At 29.4% G+C, this 17537-nt stretch overlaps 2 protein-coding genes across 2 annotated transcripts; both read left to right on the forward strand.

Moving 5' to 3' along the window:
- The first annotated feature begins 1096 nt into the window (after positions 1–1096).
- Positions 1097–3485, forward strand: LOC126653883 (40S ribosomal protein S4-1). Its single transcript, XM_050347875.2, has 5 exons — positions 1097–1253; positions 2027–2104; positions 2206–2386; positions 2644–2741; positions 2852–3485. The coding sequence occupies exons 1-5, from the start codon at positions 1251–1253 to the stop codon at positions 3281–3283; spliced, it is 792 nt and encodes a 263-aa protein (XP_050203832.1). The 5' UTR covers positions 1097–1250; the 3' UTR covers positions 3284–3485.
- A 5666-nt stretch (positions 3486–9151) lies between these two features.
- LOC126653885 (calmodulin-7) lies at positions 9152–10678 on the forward strand. The gene is made up of 2 exons (XM_050347876.1): positions 9152–9339; positions 10104–10678. The coding sequence occupies exons 1-2, from the start codon at positions 9264–9266 to the stop codon at positions 10475–10477; spliced, it is 450 nt and encodes a 149-aa protein (XP_050203833.1). The 5' UTR covers positions 9152–9263; the 3' UTR covers positions 10478–10678.
- Positions 10679–17537: the final 6859 nt, after the last annotated feature.

Genomic DNA, 17537 nt, shown 5'->3' on the forward strand with positions numbered 1-17537 from the left:
CCAAAATAAAAGAGAGAAAGGAGAAAACAAATGGAAGGTTTCCCTTCCAAGAATGCATGAAAAAATCAGGTTACTTCCTGATCTCAGAGATAATTTCAGGACCGGAGTAACATCTAAACCTCAAATTATTTCCGAGACTGGAAAAATAACCTCATATTCAAATATCACGAAGAATAAACAAGACCAGAAGCGACAACAAAACTTGAAAAGAACAAATAGAGTGCAATAAGCAACAAACGAAAATAGAACATTGCGCAAACTCTTCCGAGTCTTAGGCGTGATCTCCAATTTTGGACGTACATTCAAATATGAATACACGTTTAAGACTCGAAAGAACGTCGAGATGATGGATCCCACAAAACTCAATAGTCTTACATTGCTGAAAAACGGAAGGCCACTTTATTCTTTCATATTTTTACACACATTTACTATGCTTATTTTAAATTTTTAATATCTTACTGATTTAAACATCAAAGTGAATTCGAGGCCCAAACCTCAAATTTAAATGAAATGTACTCCCTCCGTCCCATTTTAGAAGTCTGAAGTCCCATTTGACTTTACACACAGATTAAGAAAACATTAATTATTCTTGTCTTTTCATGTTTTTTCATGTTTTGCCCCTATTAATGATAGTGGAATTTTCCATAGAACTCTTTTAAGATAACTAAAATAAGGGTAAAATAGGGTATTCAATGGAAAAGTACTCTAAAAATAGTAATGAGACTTTTTAAATGGGACATCCCAAAATAGAACATGAGACTTCTTAAACGGGACGGATGGAGTAATTATTTTAGTAAAATAGAGAAAATCGTATGATTGTAAAAGCAATTTATTTTTTCAAGTAATTATATCTATAAATACTTTAAAATCCTCAAAACAATTGAGTAAACATATATTAAAAAACAATCAATTTGATCTTACATATATAATTTTATTTAGTTTTAAAATAAGAATTGTATTAATAATTTATATATTCAAAGAACAGTTAAAACAAAGCTGGGCCGGGTCGAAAATAGGCCATAATCGAAGTAAAAGAAGGATAGCCCTAGAAGAAAACAGAAAAAATAGCGTGAGGGTATAATTGTAAAAGAAAATATTGAGATTAGGGTTTTAGGATGGAACACTCATATATTTAAGGTCTGCCACTCTCAAAAAATAACTTCTTAGATTGCTGCTCCTCTCTCTTCGGTATTACTCGGAGATCAGCTCACTGCTCTGTGCAGTGCATTTTAAAGTGAATCAATAGCAAAATGGTTAGTTTTCTCAGCTTATTGTACCTCAATTCATTTGATTTAAGTTTGATTTGTTGTTTTAATTGTTTTTTGATTGTATGTCTCTAATGTTGAATATTTAGTTGCTGCATAGATCTGGGTTGTGTTTGTTTTTGGCGATTTTGATGTAAGAAGCAGTTTTTTTTTTGTAAAGGGTTTGTTTATGAGTTTCTGTCTGTAAATGAAATTTCATATTTCTGTTGTATCTATTTGAAAATAGCGTTTTAAATGTGTATGTTTTTGGCCTGTTAATTTAAGTAAAAAATTAACATCTGTTGAAAACTTTTTATTTCTTGAATTTGATGGGCTTGATTGTGCTGCGAAGTTTAATTGCAGTTAATTATGTTTTATTCTGAGCAATTCATTATACCATTTGGTGTGTCTATTAGTCTCTGTTGATTGCTTATTGTTGAGTCTTTTGTTTTTAATTTGTTAAGATTAGCTGCCCATCTTAAAGTGTTTGTTGAAGTCATTTCGGAAACTTGGGCAAGTTCTGGCTTATCTGTCTTCGTCGGTGGAAAGTTCTGTGTAGAAATTCTATTTAGTTGGATTGGATTTTGGTTTGGTGGTTGTCCTTGTTATGTAGGAGAATTATAACTAGTATCTCTAAGGTGAAATTGGCATTAAATGTGATTGGTTAGGTGTTTGTGCGTTTGTTATGTAGGAGAATAACTGCTGATATCTTTAAGGCAATGTATAGACTGTGTTGTTATGTTTTCACAGCTGATTCCTTTCTTGTTTCTGGTTTATCACAGGCGAGGGGACTCAAGAAGCATTTGAAGAGGCTCAATGCCCCCAAGCATTGGGGGCTTGACAAACTGGGTGGCGCATTTGTATGTTAATCATTGACTTTGTGCTTTTATACGATTTTACCTTGTTTCTGTGTCTCTTGTTTCCTGATTTCTGTTTTTCCTATATTTTTCTTTATTTTTAGGCACCCAAACCGACATCTGGACCTCACAAGGGTAGGGAATGCTTGCCGTTGATCCTTATCCTCCGTAACAAGTTGAAGTATGCTCTCACGTATCGTGAAGTTGTTTCTATTCTTATGCAGCGACATGTTCTGATTGATGGGAAAGTCAGGACAGACAAGACTTATCCTGCTGGTTTCATGGGTATGTTCAGTTCAATATCTCCACCGCTGAGCTTGAACCATAAATAAAATCAATGTGTTAGTTTAACTTTTGCAGTTTTCACTAATAAAATGTGATGCTCCATTTGATAAGTTTAACATGCTTTTTCAAATTTTACTGCTTTATATTAAGTTGTGAACTTGAATGCATCTTGAATGAAATGTAAAATTTTGCACTGAAAATGAAATTCATCTGTGTATTTATGCAGTATATTGAAATTTTGTTTATCTGTTGAACAGATGTTGTGTCCATCCCAAAGACAAATGAAGCTTTCCGTCTCCTTTATGATACCAAGGGACGTTTCCGTCTCCACTCCATCAGAGATGATGAGGCCAAGGTTTGTCCTTTTCCTGTTGCCTTGGTTTATGTCATTGAACCATCTTGAACTAATTTGAATTCCTTTCATGGTTGGTGACCTTTAATTCTTATTGTCAATATTATATGCAGTTTAAGCTCTGCAAGGTCAGATCTGTTCAGTTTGGCCAAAAGGGAATCCCATATCTGAACACCTATGACGGTCGCACCATCCGATACCCTGATCCTCTTATCAAGGCTAACGACACCATCAAGTTAGACCTTGAGACCAACAAAATTACTGACTTCATTAAGTTTGATGTCGGTAATGTTGTCATGGTCACTGGAGGAAGGAACAGAGGGCGTGTTGGAGTCATCAAGAACAGGGAGAAGCAAAAGGGAAGTTTTGAAACAATTCACGTTCAAGACTCAACCGGTCATGAGTTCGCCACCCGTTTGAGTAATGTGTACACTATTGGCAAGGGAACCAAACCATGGGTTTCTCTACCCAAGGGCAAAGGTATCAAGTTGTCTATCATTGAAGAGGCTAGAAAGAGGCTTTCAGCAACACAAACTGCCGCTTAAAATGATTTGTCTTGGTTTTGTTTTCTTAGTGATGATTTATGAGGGTTAGTTGTTTCTCTGCACTTCAGGTTTATAAAAAGACAAATGTTAATTTCTCTTAATTGTTTGCACAATTTTGAACCATATGTTGTTTTGGATGTTTTTTTAAAACTTATGCTCTTTTGCAGAAATTTATTAAGTTAAAATATTAGACAGTTTCAAATGTTTGTTCTTGTTTGTTTTTATCATTCTTTGGCTTTCTTTTAGAGAGCCAATTCTTATTGAATATTCAGTAGGAGAGATTCAAGGTATGTCAAAGTTTGACAGAGGATAAGAACGCTCAAACATTATGTGTGTTATTATTGGCATTTCTGGCAAATATCCATTTTGGTCCTTAAAGTTTCTGATTTTAACTATATATGCATTACTAGGTCACTTCAAATATAGATATTTTCTTCAAAATAAGTAATATACGTCTTTTCTATTATGATTATAATTAGTTGGAATTGTGTTCAATTCGAGAGTTTTGAGACATTGTATTTAGATGTTTTCCCCAGTTTATATTTTTAATGGAGACCAAGATTGAGCGCAGCTGCCTAGATGATGTAAAAAAGAAGCTTGATCGTTGTTTTTTTTGATGAAAATATCATCGTTGTTGATGGTGTAAGTAGTGGGAGCAAAAATGCTCGATGTCCTCCTAATTTTGCTGCTAATTTTATCAATGTGATTGTTATTTTGGAAAATCTCCAATGGCAATTGACAGGCTTTTATGCTAACACTATGCGACATCTTTGTTGGGATCTCTTGTGAGTGCTCCGTCTACATCCCCCTTTGCATTGGTGTATTTCAATGACAGTCTTTCTCGTGATGAGAAATGTGGGTGCTGTTATCACCCTCCGTTTCTTATAATAATTTTCGCAATCTAGTAGTCTTTCTCGTGATGAGAAAAGTGGGTGCTATTATCACCCTCCGTTTCTTATAATAATTTTCGCAAGCTAGTTAACGAATGTCATCTACTTGATCGTGGTTTGTTAAGCAATTAGTTTACATGTGAGCGCGATAGGGTATAGAGAATTCGGTTCGTGAGAAACTTGATAGAGTTCTTGTGACCATCCAGTGGAATAATAAATATAAAGACGCAATAATTAGTAACGTCCTTGTTGTTACATCTAATCACAATGAACTTTTCCTTTGCCTTTATTTTCATAGTTATAACCACAAGATTAGGAGGTTCAGAGTTGAAAATTCATGGTTGACTGAGGTTTATTGTTCTTGTACTATTGCTAATAAGTGGGTGACTGATGGTAGTCTTGATCTCGTTTTGGATATTTTTTTTAAAGGCTAAAACTTCCATTAATGATAATAAAATTACAAAGATGAATATTTCCTTAACAAATTAAGTGAACTATTCTGGTAAAATGATGAGAACTGTAAAAACAGTCATCGAATAGGTCTTTTTTAACAACCAAAAGATTATCTAAATACATAAATGATTAAATATTTGAAAATCTGATCTTGAAACCGCTCGATTCTTGAAATTTCAAACTTTTCAAATCTCATATTTAATATAGATCTAACGAGTATCTAACACGACAAGGAACACCATCATAGAAATATTATTAAAAATAACCCAAATTTAAAGTTTTCTAAAGACTTATGCTTTAAATATGAGATCTTAATTCAATAAAGCAAATTTTTAAGTTTTTTAATCGGATTGAAAATTTCCAAACCAAAACAAGAAGAAGAAAAGCAAAAACTCCATTAATAGATTTTTGAAAAGAAACCATTAGATAAAAGTAGTAGTGGTTTTCCGGTCACCAAAACCACCTTCTCTAATATAAGATCTTTTAATTATTCAAGATAGGAGGGTCTTTCAAGTATGAAGTTTTATTAAAAAGATAGAGAAGGCGGAAGAGGTTGTTCTCAACCAAAAAATCAAAATCACCTCCTCAAAATAAAGGTTTTATTGTTGTAGTTTTTAGAGAATTTAGATGTGGGATATCTCTGTATCAATACGGTCAAACTTATTTGACATGTAAACCAAAAACACTTTTTATTTGGTTTAAGAATTTTCACATAAAATCAAGAAATATTGATGAAGCTAATAATCTTCAATAAGTAATTTTTTAGCAAATTACTACGAGGTTCCACATATTTATTATAATTTATATTTTCATCTTTATTTTTTGAAAATCAAACAATATGGTCCTCACTTTTATTTCTGTCAACGATTTAGTCTTTTAGTCTTTTCGTCCATTTTTAATATTAGTCAACCGGATCAACGAAACTATATGATCCCACACTTTTATTTTTTCAACAATTTCGTCCCTCACTTTTATTTCAGTCAACGATTTCATCCCTCATGTTTGAAAATTAATTTACCCTTAAGTTTTTTAACTCTTGGATAACTGAAAAAATGGACGGATGGACTAAACTGTTGGCGGAAATAAAAAAGAGAGACAATATTGTTTAATTTTCAAACATGAGAGACTAAATATATGAATTATGACAAATGCGGAAGATCTCATGGTAATTTATTCTTTTTTTTTGTCAAAGACTAAAACTTCTATAGATGATATTAAAAATTACAGAGATGAATGGTTACTTAACAAATTGAGTCAATTATTTAAAGGGGATTAATGAGAGCTGTAAATACAGTTATTGAATATGTTTTTTTTAAGGGTTAATGTCATAAAAATTCACCAACATTACACGTTTTCTCAATTTAATCACGTTCTTTAAAACTTCTCATAAAAATACATAAACTTTTATTTTTTTCCTAAATTCATACACGGTGATGAGGCATCCCTCATTCATTGGTTAAATGTGACTTACACCTCAGCAAACTGCACCAATGAATGAGTGCAACGTCAGCACCATGTATGAATTTAGTAAAAAATTAAAGTTGTTGTATTTTTATGAGAATTTTTGAAGAACGTGATTAAATTGAGAAAACGTGTAAAGTTGGTGAATTTTTATGACATTATCCCTTTTTTTAACTACGAAAGGGTCACTCAATACATTTGTGGTTCATAAATTGAAACTACGATCATGAAACAGCTCGATCATTGAAATTTAAAATTTTCAAGTCTCATCTACAATATGAATTCAAAAATTATATATAATAAAACAAAAACAATCATCAAATAAATATTATTAAAAATAGAGGTAATGTCATAAAAATTCAGGAACTTTACATGTTTTTTCATTTTAATCATGCACTTTAATTTTTTTCATTTTCATGCACGAACTACCACTTTTTCTCAAATTCATGCACGGTGCTGAGGTGTCACGGCTCTATTGGTGTAATTCGCTGAGGTGGAGGTCATTTTACACCAATAAATGAGTGCCACCTCAGCACCGTGTATGAATTTGGGAAAAAGTGGTAGTTCGTGTATGAAAATGAGAAAATTTAAATTTCGTGATTAAAATGAGAAAACGTGTAAAGTTCGTGATTTTTTTTGACATTAACCCTTAAAAATAACCCGAATACAAATATTTTTAAAATTGATAGTTTTTAAATTTGAGATTTTAATCCTATCAAGAGAACTTTCAAATTTCTTAATCGGATTAAAAATTCTTCAAATAAAAATAGAGAGAAAGAGAACTCTGTTGATAGATTTTTTGTTAAAAAATCACTTGATAAAGTTAGGAGTGGTTTTCCGTCCATCAAAATCACCTTACTAAATTAAGATTATTTAATCATTTTAAGTGGAGAGGGTCTTTTAAGTATGGAGTTTTATTAAACAAAAACTAAGCAAAATTTTTAGAAAATAAAAAAGCAAAGATTGAAAGATGGGCCGTAAAACCACATCCTCACAACTATGATAATTTTGTGTTTTCAATGAAAAGACAAAGGATTTATTTTTTAGAGAAAAAAAATATGTGAGCTTTTTTTTTCAACAAGCATTCCAAAATAAAGAAAAAAATTATTATTGAAGAGGGACTAAATAAAGATATTTAGATATGTATATAAAAGGTGAATGTGGCGATTTTATGTATGTAAGGGGGTGAAAGAGGTGTTTGCCAACTTAAAAAGTCAAAAACCACCCCTTATCAACTTTGGGTTTTGAATTTTGTCCTAGAAAAAGGGATAAATTCTACTTTCTTTTAAGATTAGCATATATAATTTTATATTAACTCTAACAGTTACAGTATAAAAAAACAGAAATAAATCTGTAAATCCGACAAATAAAAAAAAGTCTATACTACAATTACAAGAACCTTAATTGCAAATCTATCTTACCAATCTTGAAAAAAAAAGTGAATTAAAAAATTATGGTGGAGTTGAATACAAGCCTAATATTTACAAGAAATTTGCATTGCAGCTCGAAACTTGAATCATTGCAGAATTTGTCGAAACCAACATAATTTTGCAATAAATAAGCCAGAACTATCGCAAGAATCTTGAATAAATCATGAAAAATCTTCATAAAACATAATTCATCAATAATCAAAACAGATGATCGCCCAGAACGATAATATCTTGATCGAACATGAAAAATACTCTTATTTCACAACAAACAATACCATAAAACACTACAGAATTCAAACAGATCTCCATAAACAGAAAAATTTATTAAAATAAAGCTAAGATAAAACAAAAAATTAGACTTGCCGGTGATGAAATGATGAATTTCTGGCTCAAGGCGGGACTCGTTTCACCGCCTTCAAAATCAAAACTTTGCTTGTAGAGGGATGTTAGAGAATTATTTTTACAAATCAATTTAATATACTTGATAAATTCTATTTTCAGAAAAGGGTATTTTTTTGTAACTTCTACTTGGTAGCATTTTATTTGAGCTTAATAGGGGTTTACTTTAGGTGTAATTATTTAAAAACCACTCGTGTTAAAACTTTTTTGCACTTTATATCTTAACCTAGAAAAAAATCATTTGTATTCTAATTTGGTTTTTTTGTTTCGCCTCTACCCCGAATAAGGATACAATTGACGGTATAATTAATTTAAGAATAAAATTATAATAAATAAATAAAAGGGTTACATCATATATTTTTCTATTTTGAAAAAAATATAAAGAGATCCTTTAACTTTAAAAATATTCAAATAAATTCTAGTCATTAATTAATTTTCTAAAATTATATAATATTAAACAAATAAATAGAATTTCTTCTAGACGGTGCACTGATGAAAAGGAGCAGCTCCTCCTTTTCCGATTTTTGTAGAAGGAACAACTGCTCTTTCTCTGATTTTTGTAGGAGGAGCTTCCTTTTCTAAATTTGGAGAAGAAAGAATAAGTGAGATGCTCCTGCTCCAATTTGAAAAAGGAGCGAGTTGCTCCTTCTCCGGCCGGACTCTATTTTTAAGTTTTTGTAAATAATTTTTAAATATGAATAAAAATTTACTATTATATTTTAATTTTTTTTAGAAAAGGTGTTTTTATACTATTAACAATATTAAAGTCTAATAAGAATAAATGTTAAAAATGAAGAATTATATAATTTTTTTTTCAAATGAAAAGAGGTTAATTTAACTCTGTAGGTAGAGGTGAAACATTAAAATTCAAATTAGGATATAAATAAACTTTTTTTAAAGTCAGGATATAAATGTAAAAAATTTAAACGTGGGTGATTTTTAATAATTAGGCCTTTACCTTACTTTAAAAAACTTTATAAATGTATAAACTATAATTTAAAAGAAGTGTGAGGCATAATTGTAATAAAGTGAAAAATAATAACATAAATTGTAAATTCTCTATAAAGAGAAAAAGCATTACTTGCGGGTGAGAGACGAGGAGAATGAGATGCTAAATGTATAGCAATTAGCAAAGTAACGGACCTATTAATAATCATTTCAAAAAACGGGCCCACAAAAACTATGCAAATTGCTAAATTGGCCCACAATCACAAATTTCGCCTATTTAATGTTCAAAATTGGAGTCTGAAGGAGAGGCGTAAAAAAAGATCAGATCAAAACTCAGAGCATATCTCATTTTTTCCTATTTTCCTTCTCATTTTCCCTCTCCCCAAACACACAAAAAGAATGGCCGATCAGCTCACCGACGACCAGATCTCTGAGTTTAAGGAAGCCTTCAGCTTATTCGACAAGGACGGCGATGGTCTCTTCCTTTTTTTTCATTTTAGATCTATGTTAATTTTTGGTTGTTAAGATCCAAGATCTAATTCTATGTGATTTAGTTCTTTAATTTCTTATATGTTTTTGATTTGTTTGCTTGATCTATGTTTTTGATTTGTTCTGGTGTTGACTTTTGTTTATGATTATAATTATTTTTCTTGTTTTGGCGTGTTTGTTGTTTTATTTTTGGTCTGTTTTTGTGGAATCATGCGATCGTTATGGGATTTTATGATTGGGTTTGGTTAGGGTTAGGGTTAGGGCTAACTGGTTAATTATGTTTAATTTTATGTGGAAAAAATGTTGGATCTGGAAATTTGTATCTCATAAGCTTGATGTATGCGATTTTGAGTCTTCTTGCGTGTCGTGTATTAAATCTATTTAATTATTAAATCATTTTGACTCGAGAATGGTAGTAATTAGAAATTGTAGATATGTTTTTAATTCCGGCTCCTGTGGTGCGGTGATTTGCTTGTTCTTGTTGTTGTTTTATATGCAATATTTGAACAATCAAAAATTGTCTGTGTAGAGTAATTCTAATCCGGGTTTCTGTTATAGCTTTGAAATTCATTGTTAATTGATACGGACATTCATATTTTTGACCATTTCTTGATTTAAAAATGAAACTGTTTGTCATTTTCCATCTGTTGGTTGCGATTTTGTGGCTTTGTACTTGTTATGTTGTTGTGTCAATGGGTTTTTATTTTATTATAGGCTGGCCATTCTTAATGGTTTTTGATTTGATTATAGGCTGCATCACCACTAAGGAACTTGGCACTGTGATGCGCTCGTTGGGTCAGAACCCAACTGAAGCGGAGCTCCAGGACATGATAAACGAGGTTGATGCTGATGGTAACGGTACCATTGATTTCCCCGAGTTTCTTAACTTGATGGCCCGTAAGATGAAGGATACTGATTCAGAGGAGGAGCTCAAGGAAGCTTTCCGTGTTTTCGACAAGGATCAGAATGGTTTCATCTCTGCTGCTGAGCTCCGTCATGTCATGACAAACCTCGGCGAGAAGCTGACCGACGAGGAGGTTGATGAGATGATCCGCGAGGCTGATGTGGACGGTGACGGTCAGATCAACTACGAGGAGTTTGTCAAAGTCATGATGGCCAAGTGAGGAACACTCTACCAAAACCTAATTAAAAAACATAAAAAAAGGGGAAACAGGGCAGATAAGTTTGAGAAATTCTATTTCCCTTAGGACATCTTTATTTGGTGTTATTAGCTTTTGTTGGGTTGTCTGTTTTTTGTTGATTGCATTATTTTGTGGTACTTTTATCATTACTATCTACTTGTTTGCTCTGTTTCTTGTTTTGTAGCTTCGCTTGTTAGCTTCTCCTTTTTTATGTTTATTTTGTTTCCTCCTTTGATTTTATGAACCTAGAACAATTTGGGTATCAGATGATTTTCAATATGAATGACTAATTCTGTTTATATTCCGAACCCGATGATTATATTTCTCTATTTACATTACATTATTGATTCATTTTAGCCTATACAAGTGTTTCCGATATGTAGCTGTTTCATATCTCCCAAGCTTTTAGGATTGACAATAGGTTTTCGGTTCCCATTAGTCTTCTATCTTGGTGTTGAGATGTCCTAAGTTGGATGACATGGAGGAGTTACATTAGGGTTGGATGAAAAATTGACAACTTGTTTGTTTACTAATCTTGGTGCTAAGAAGCAATAATTTTAAAAAGAAACAAGAGTTAAGTCTTGGAGTTAACATAAAAAGAACTTCGAATCATAGAAGTTAGAGAAGTTTTTCTGCAACATAGAGTATAATGCTACACTTTGAGTTGGATTTTTTTTTATAATTGATGTGTTCGTAAAGTGCGTTTCACCTGGGAGATGCTGCTTCACGGTCTTTCCGTATTAGTGATTCTTTAAAAAAAAAAACTGGGATCGGCGAATATTTGAAGAATAATTTTGGTATAAAGTATAAACTTTGTTCAGCATTTGTACCTTGCAGATGAGGTATCCAATTCCTTATGGGGAATTCTCAGTGTCTCTCTTTTATCGGCATTTCTGCTTTAAACCCCCATATTCAGAATCTAGGATGCTGTAGTGAGTCAAAAGAGATTATTTATTTTGAAATATTCTTTATAAATTTGTAAACTAATGATTTTCACACCTTACCTAAATAATAGTTATCCTGGTCAGTGTGCTTGGACTCGGTTTTCATTTTTTATAGGGAGACAATTTCCAAAATTAGATTAAAATTACTATTATTATTATGTCTGATTTTTTTTAAAAAAAGTAATGTCACTCTATTGATAATTACATGTCCATTTAGATTTTTTTTTGATAAATGTCCATTTAGAATTTTAAAACGGTTTTAATCATTATCTTCTAATTATCCATTTATAACGAATGATTTTATAATTTAACTTTCAAATTTTTTATTAACTAATGCTATAATATTAGTATTTATATTTATAAGTTAAAATAAAAAAGATATTTGCAATGTATATAATTTTGACTAAATAAACAAGTAATAAAAAAACAGAAGAAATATTTAACTAAAATTCTCTTTAAAACTAATTTTTCGAAAAAACTTTACAATACCTAAAACTCAAGAGAGAAAAGAAATCTGAATATAAAATATTAGAAAAAAAATAGTCATTTTGACATTAATGTGATGGGGGTGTTAGTAATTTTCTTCTTTTTATCTTTATAAGCAAAAGAAATGATAAGACATCTACATCCAATACATTTAATTTTTAAAGAATCCTTTTGGTTCATGAATATACATAAATTTTTTATGTTGATCTGAAATATTCTTTTAAAAGAAATATGTAATGAATAAAAATTAGGTAAATAAGGCAAAAGATGTTAATGAAATTATTGCACTATTATATACACAGAAGAAGGGCAAGAAGTATGAGAGAAAGCAGCTCCAGTAGCGGCAGTAAATCCAAGGAAGGAAAGGGACGACGCCGTTTCAAAGATCGGTTTCCCAAATGCTCTGTTCTCTGATGTTGGCTTCAATTTATTAGCTCTGCTTCTACAATAAATTACCTATTTGGCTTCAAGAATAACTATATAAAAATGTCCATGGCTTACCCTACATTTGCTATATGTGTGCATTTTATGTAAAAAGTTGCTCTACAAATCAAAATTGGATGTTTGATGCTTTTATGAAAGGAAGGTAATTAATGGTTAAGGTGACTTAAAATAAATAAGACGAGCAACTAAAAATCAATTAAAGAGCAATTAATAAATATGCGTTGAATAATTAATAAATAATAAAGAGCAATTCAAGATAAACTAAAAAATTACTAAAATACAATTAAAACTTAATTAAAAGGCAGCCGGTTAACAACTAAAGATGATAAGAGAGGTGTCTACAATAAAACGAATTAAAAAAGAATACTAAAGATTAAACAGGGAAAATGTGCTGATAAGTGTTTCATTAAAAAAAAAGACAAATTGTATGGAGATTAAAAAAAAAAACAGGTGTCAAAGGATAACAACATAAGCATTTATAAAATCACTATAAAAAAATAAATCCTTAATTTAATACTTTTAAACTATCAAGAATCAATTAATTTTTTTTATATTTAAATTTTATGATGATTTTTTTAAATAAAAAATAGAACTATTCTAAATTAGTAATCGGCGGAGTTAGCAAAAATTAATCAGTACTAATATTTAGTTCATTTTTCAAATCAGCTAAACAATATCGAACCCTCTACCTCACACACATAAAGCCTTAGCATCACAGCTAAGTTCCCAAGTGTTGATGATTTTGTTTTAATACTACTAACAATATGATATTTGTCATATTAAGAATATAATAAATAGAAATTAAAGATAAATTGAATAAGTAACAGAAGACAAGTCAATATAAATTAGGTAATAGTAAGACATGTCGTATTTAAAAGGACTCATTGTTTGACCACTTACTCTATTTCATTCCTAAAATTCAGATTTGATTTTTCATTTCCTATTCTAATATTAAAAAAACCTAATTCACATTCCTATCTTAATTCAATTAACCTTAATGCAAAATCAGAAAAATTATTGTGATATGGTTAACTTAAGAATAAATACTTGTCTATATGAATCTCTTCAATAAGTCTATCATTCATTTTGTTTATTAAATGATTCAAATTATCTTATAGCATTAATCAAACTTTCTCAAGTCCTAATAATCTAATATGTTCTTTAACAAAGGTCCCTAGAAGTTCTATTAATTTATTTCCCTAAACAATTCTATTAAAAAATATCTATCTTGATGAAGAAATATCTATAAATCAGCTATATGATGAATTTATTAACTTATTGGACGATCTACAAACAACTTGACATATTCTGAATCAAACATCTATTGCACATTTATATTATAAGTATAAAGGAGAAACAAATTCATTTTTGGAATTTGCTTCTTCAAAGAAGCATAATGGGTAGCTATAATATTAGTGTATTTTCTTAAGAAAACAAATCAAAAATTATCATAACAGAAGTCAGATTTGGTTCAGACTCATATTTCAAATCAGATAAAAATAAATAAAAAAAAAGGGCTTTTTACACAAACAACCTACTTTGCCAATTTCTTATCTTTTATACGGGTCTAAATTTGCCTTTTCTAAACTACCATGTGCGGCCTATTTTATTACTTTTATACGGACTCTATATATTAAACCCTAACAGTATACAAATTATAATTTCATTTATTTTCTCTCTCCTCATCATTCAATTCTCTCTTCCTCTCAGTTCATCTTCCTCTTTTTTTACCGTTCGCCGTCTTTTGCTGAGCCGTCCTCTGTTCCTCCGCTCCTCCGTCATCGTTCTCATCATCGCCTCCGTTATCATCTTTGTTAACGTCATCATTTCCTCTGCTCATCGTCGTCATCTATTTGATTTCAGATCTATAATTTATTCATTGTTCTTCTTCTTCTTCTTCTTTTTTATTTTCAGATCTATAATTTTTTACTGTTATTTCACCATTAAACATGTATAGAGATTATATTTTAAGAATATAATGCTAATTTCATGTTATGTAATATAAATTTATGGTTATATGGAATAAATTTTTGTTATTTCTGTATTTTTTGTGTTTGGTTGTATTTCTGTGTTTTTTTATTCTGCAGTTCGATTTATTGATGATGGTTGCTGAAATATTATAATATTACAGTGTTGTTGATTTTATGTTGATTTTGTGTTGATAATCAGTTGGTATTTCCTTAATTTTAACATTGAAAAAATTTATTCTAAAAAAAACATTAGCAAATTAGATAATTTTGTGCGTGAAATAAACTAAAAAAATAAAATTTAAATGATATTAGATAAGGATATGTTAGCATTATCATGTTGACATGTTGTTGATTTCTTGTTGATGTTTTATAGATTGTCACAATTTTTCAAAAAATTATGTTTTATTTTATTCCTTATGTTGATTCGTTGTTGATTTATTGCTGACATTATGTTGATATGTATTTCAAATTTTTTTGATTTTCAATTTTATGTTGACATGTTGTTGATATACTGTTGATAACATGTTGATTTTTCAATCATTGAAAGAAAAATAAAGTTAGTCTTAAATTGATGTATTAATGAACTATTGATATGTTTTTAATAATATGTTGATTGTTTTTGACTTAAATCAATCAATATTCTCATTTTACAAACATCTTGACTAAATTAGCATTAATTGTTGATTCGTTGTTGATTAATTGTTGACATTATGTTGATAAGTATTTCTACTTTTTTTGATTTTCAATTTTATGTTGACATGTTGTTGATATACTGTTGATAACATGTTGATTTTTCAATCATTAAAAGAAAAGTAAAGTTAGTGTTAAATTGCTGTATTGATGACCTGTTGACATGTTTTTGATAATATGTTGATTGTTTTTTGCTTAAATCAATAATTAATGCTAATTTAGTTGTAAAATGAGAACATCGATTGATTTAAGATATTAGCATAGTAAGTAATCAAAACAATATGAAAAAACAATAACAATAATTCAAATGAAAAAATAAAATTATTCTTACATATAAAAATAAAAATATATTAAATATACACCAACACAACAGTTCACAAATTAAAGAAATTTATTTCAAAATATTTTTTTTCCTCAATTCTCTTTGCAGCTGTACAGTTTCTTCAAAATCACTTGTATAACTATTTTGTGTTCCACCTCTCATACCTAACTAAATTTCGACAAATACGGTTATGATACAGTTTCATTTCATCTAACGAAAGTTTATTTCATAGACAATATTATCTTATTTGTCCATGTTAAAATAAAAAGAATCAGTAGATATCAACATAATATCAACATAAAGTCAACATAAAATCAACAACACTGTAACATTACAATAATTCAGCATCAATCATCATCAACAAATCATTTTGCAGAATAAAAAAAACACAGAAATACAACAAAACACAAAAAAATGCAGAAATAACAGAATTTTATTATATAAAATCACAAAATTATTCTATATAACATGAAATAAGTATTAGATTCTTTAAAGATACTCTTTATACATGTTTAATGGTGAATCAACAGTAAAAGATAAACAAATTACAGATCTGAAAATAAAAAAAAGAACAAAAAATTTCAGATCTAAAATTAAAAAGATAAAAGAAAGATGACGCGGCGAGACAAAGGCGGAACGATGGAGGCAGAATGGCGGAGGCGGAACGGCGGAGGCGGAACGACGAAGGCAGAACGGCGGAACGGAGGAGGCAGAACGGAGGAGGCAGAATGGCGAAAGCAGAACGGCGGAACGACGGAAGCGAAGGAGCAGAAATCGTGAAAATTTTCTTTCACAGCTCAAAAGAAATCGTGGAGAAGAAGAATGATTGAGAGAAATAAAAAAAATCGTATAAAAGAAAGAAATTTGAAGTACAAGTTATCTAAGTAAGAAAATGAGGTAGGTAAAGTAAAGATTTAACTTGTCCTGTATAAAAGTAAATGGGCTGCCAAAATCAGTAGTTTATATAAAAAGCCCAAGAAAAAAGAGGAAAGATGATTTACTTAAATAATGGAGTATATTTGTTCAAGAAAAATTAAACTATATGGTGAATTTGCTTTTCCAAATAAGTAGAATGGGTGTTTATATTATTAACTATTTTATTAAGAAAAGAAATTCTAAAATAAATAAATAGAAAATGGTCAGCACAAAAGTCAGATTTAGATCAACTCATATCTTAAGTCAGATTACAAGAAAAACAAAAAAAATAGAGAAGATAATTTATTTAAATAATGGTAAAAAAATGAAGATTTAATCGAGTCTGAGTTAGATTTAATTTTGAAATCAAATTAAAAAAAACAAAAAATAAAGACAAAAAAAGACAGTTGTGTTAGTGTTAGGATAAAATAATAAGAATAAAATTCTTCTACAACATTGGTTGTAGAAAACTCGTACACCTATTGACATGACACTTGTTAATTGATATCTTTCAACACATTTAATAATTTTATAAAGTTATAACTTTAGTTCCTATATTTTATTGGAAATTATATTTTGATTATTTAGAATACTTTTTTTTCCAAATAATATTCAAAAACTATAATTTTTATTAACATTCTATCATGAATAAAAAATAAAATTAATAAAAATTAACTCATATATTAATAGCAATATAATTTTAATTTTAATTTACTATTATAACAATTATCTAAAATCATTTAAGTGTAACTTACCATAATTTTAAAAAATAAAAGTGGATGAAAATATGTTTATCTATATTATTTTAAAAAAAATTATTAATAAATTTTTTTAATAACTGAATTTATAAAAAATTATTATTAGTTAACTAATTTAATAATCTTTGTTAATTTTACTTTTTTAATTTCATTCCAACTAGTATCATTTTATTATATGCAACAATACCGTCTAAAAAAACTAAGGCATAAATTGTGTGGACATGTTTTTTTTTGTAAAATACAAGAACTAAAAATGTAACTTTTTAAATATATTGAAATAGGCCAATCAATAAGTGTCATGCTAATAGTTATAGAAATTTTTTATTCAAATAATAATATTTTAATTTTGAAAATAGTTGGAGTCATTTTAGCTCATATGCTTCTCAATACTTTCTCATCACATATATACACAGACTTCCTTTATTTGTTGATTAATTTTCACTGTTTGATACATCCCATCTACTCTAAGAAAATTCAACAAATCATCGGTATAAGAAATTGATCTGTAAATAA

This window comes from Mercurialis annua, linkage group LG6 (genome assembly GCF_937616625.2).
Source record: "Mercurialis annua linkage group LG6, ddMerAnnu1.2, whole genome shotgun sequence".
NCBI lineage: Eukaryota > Viridiplantae > Streptophyta > Magnoliopsida > Malpighiales > Euphorbiaceae > Mercurialis > Mercurialis annua.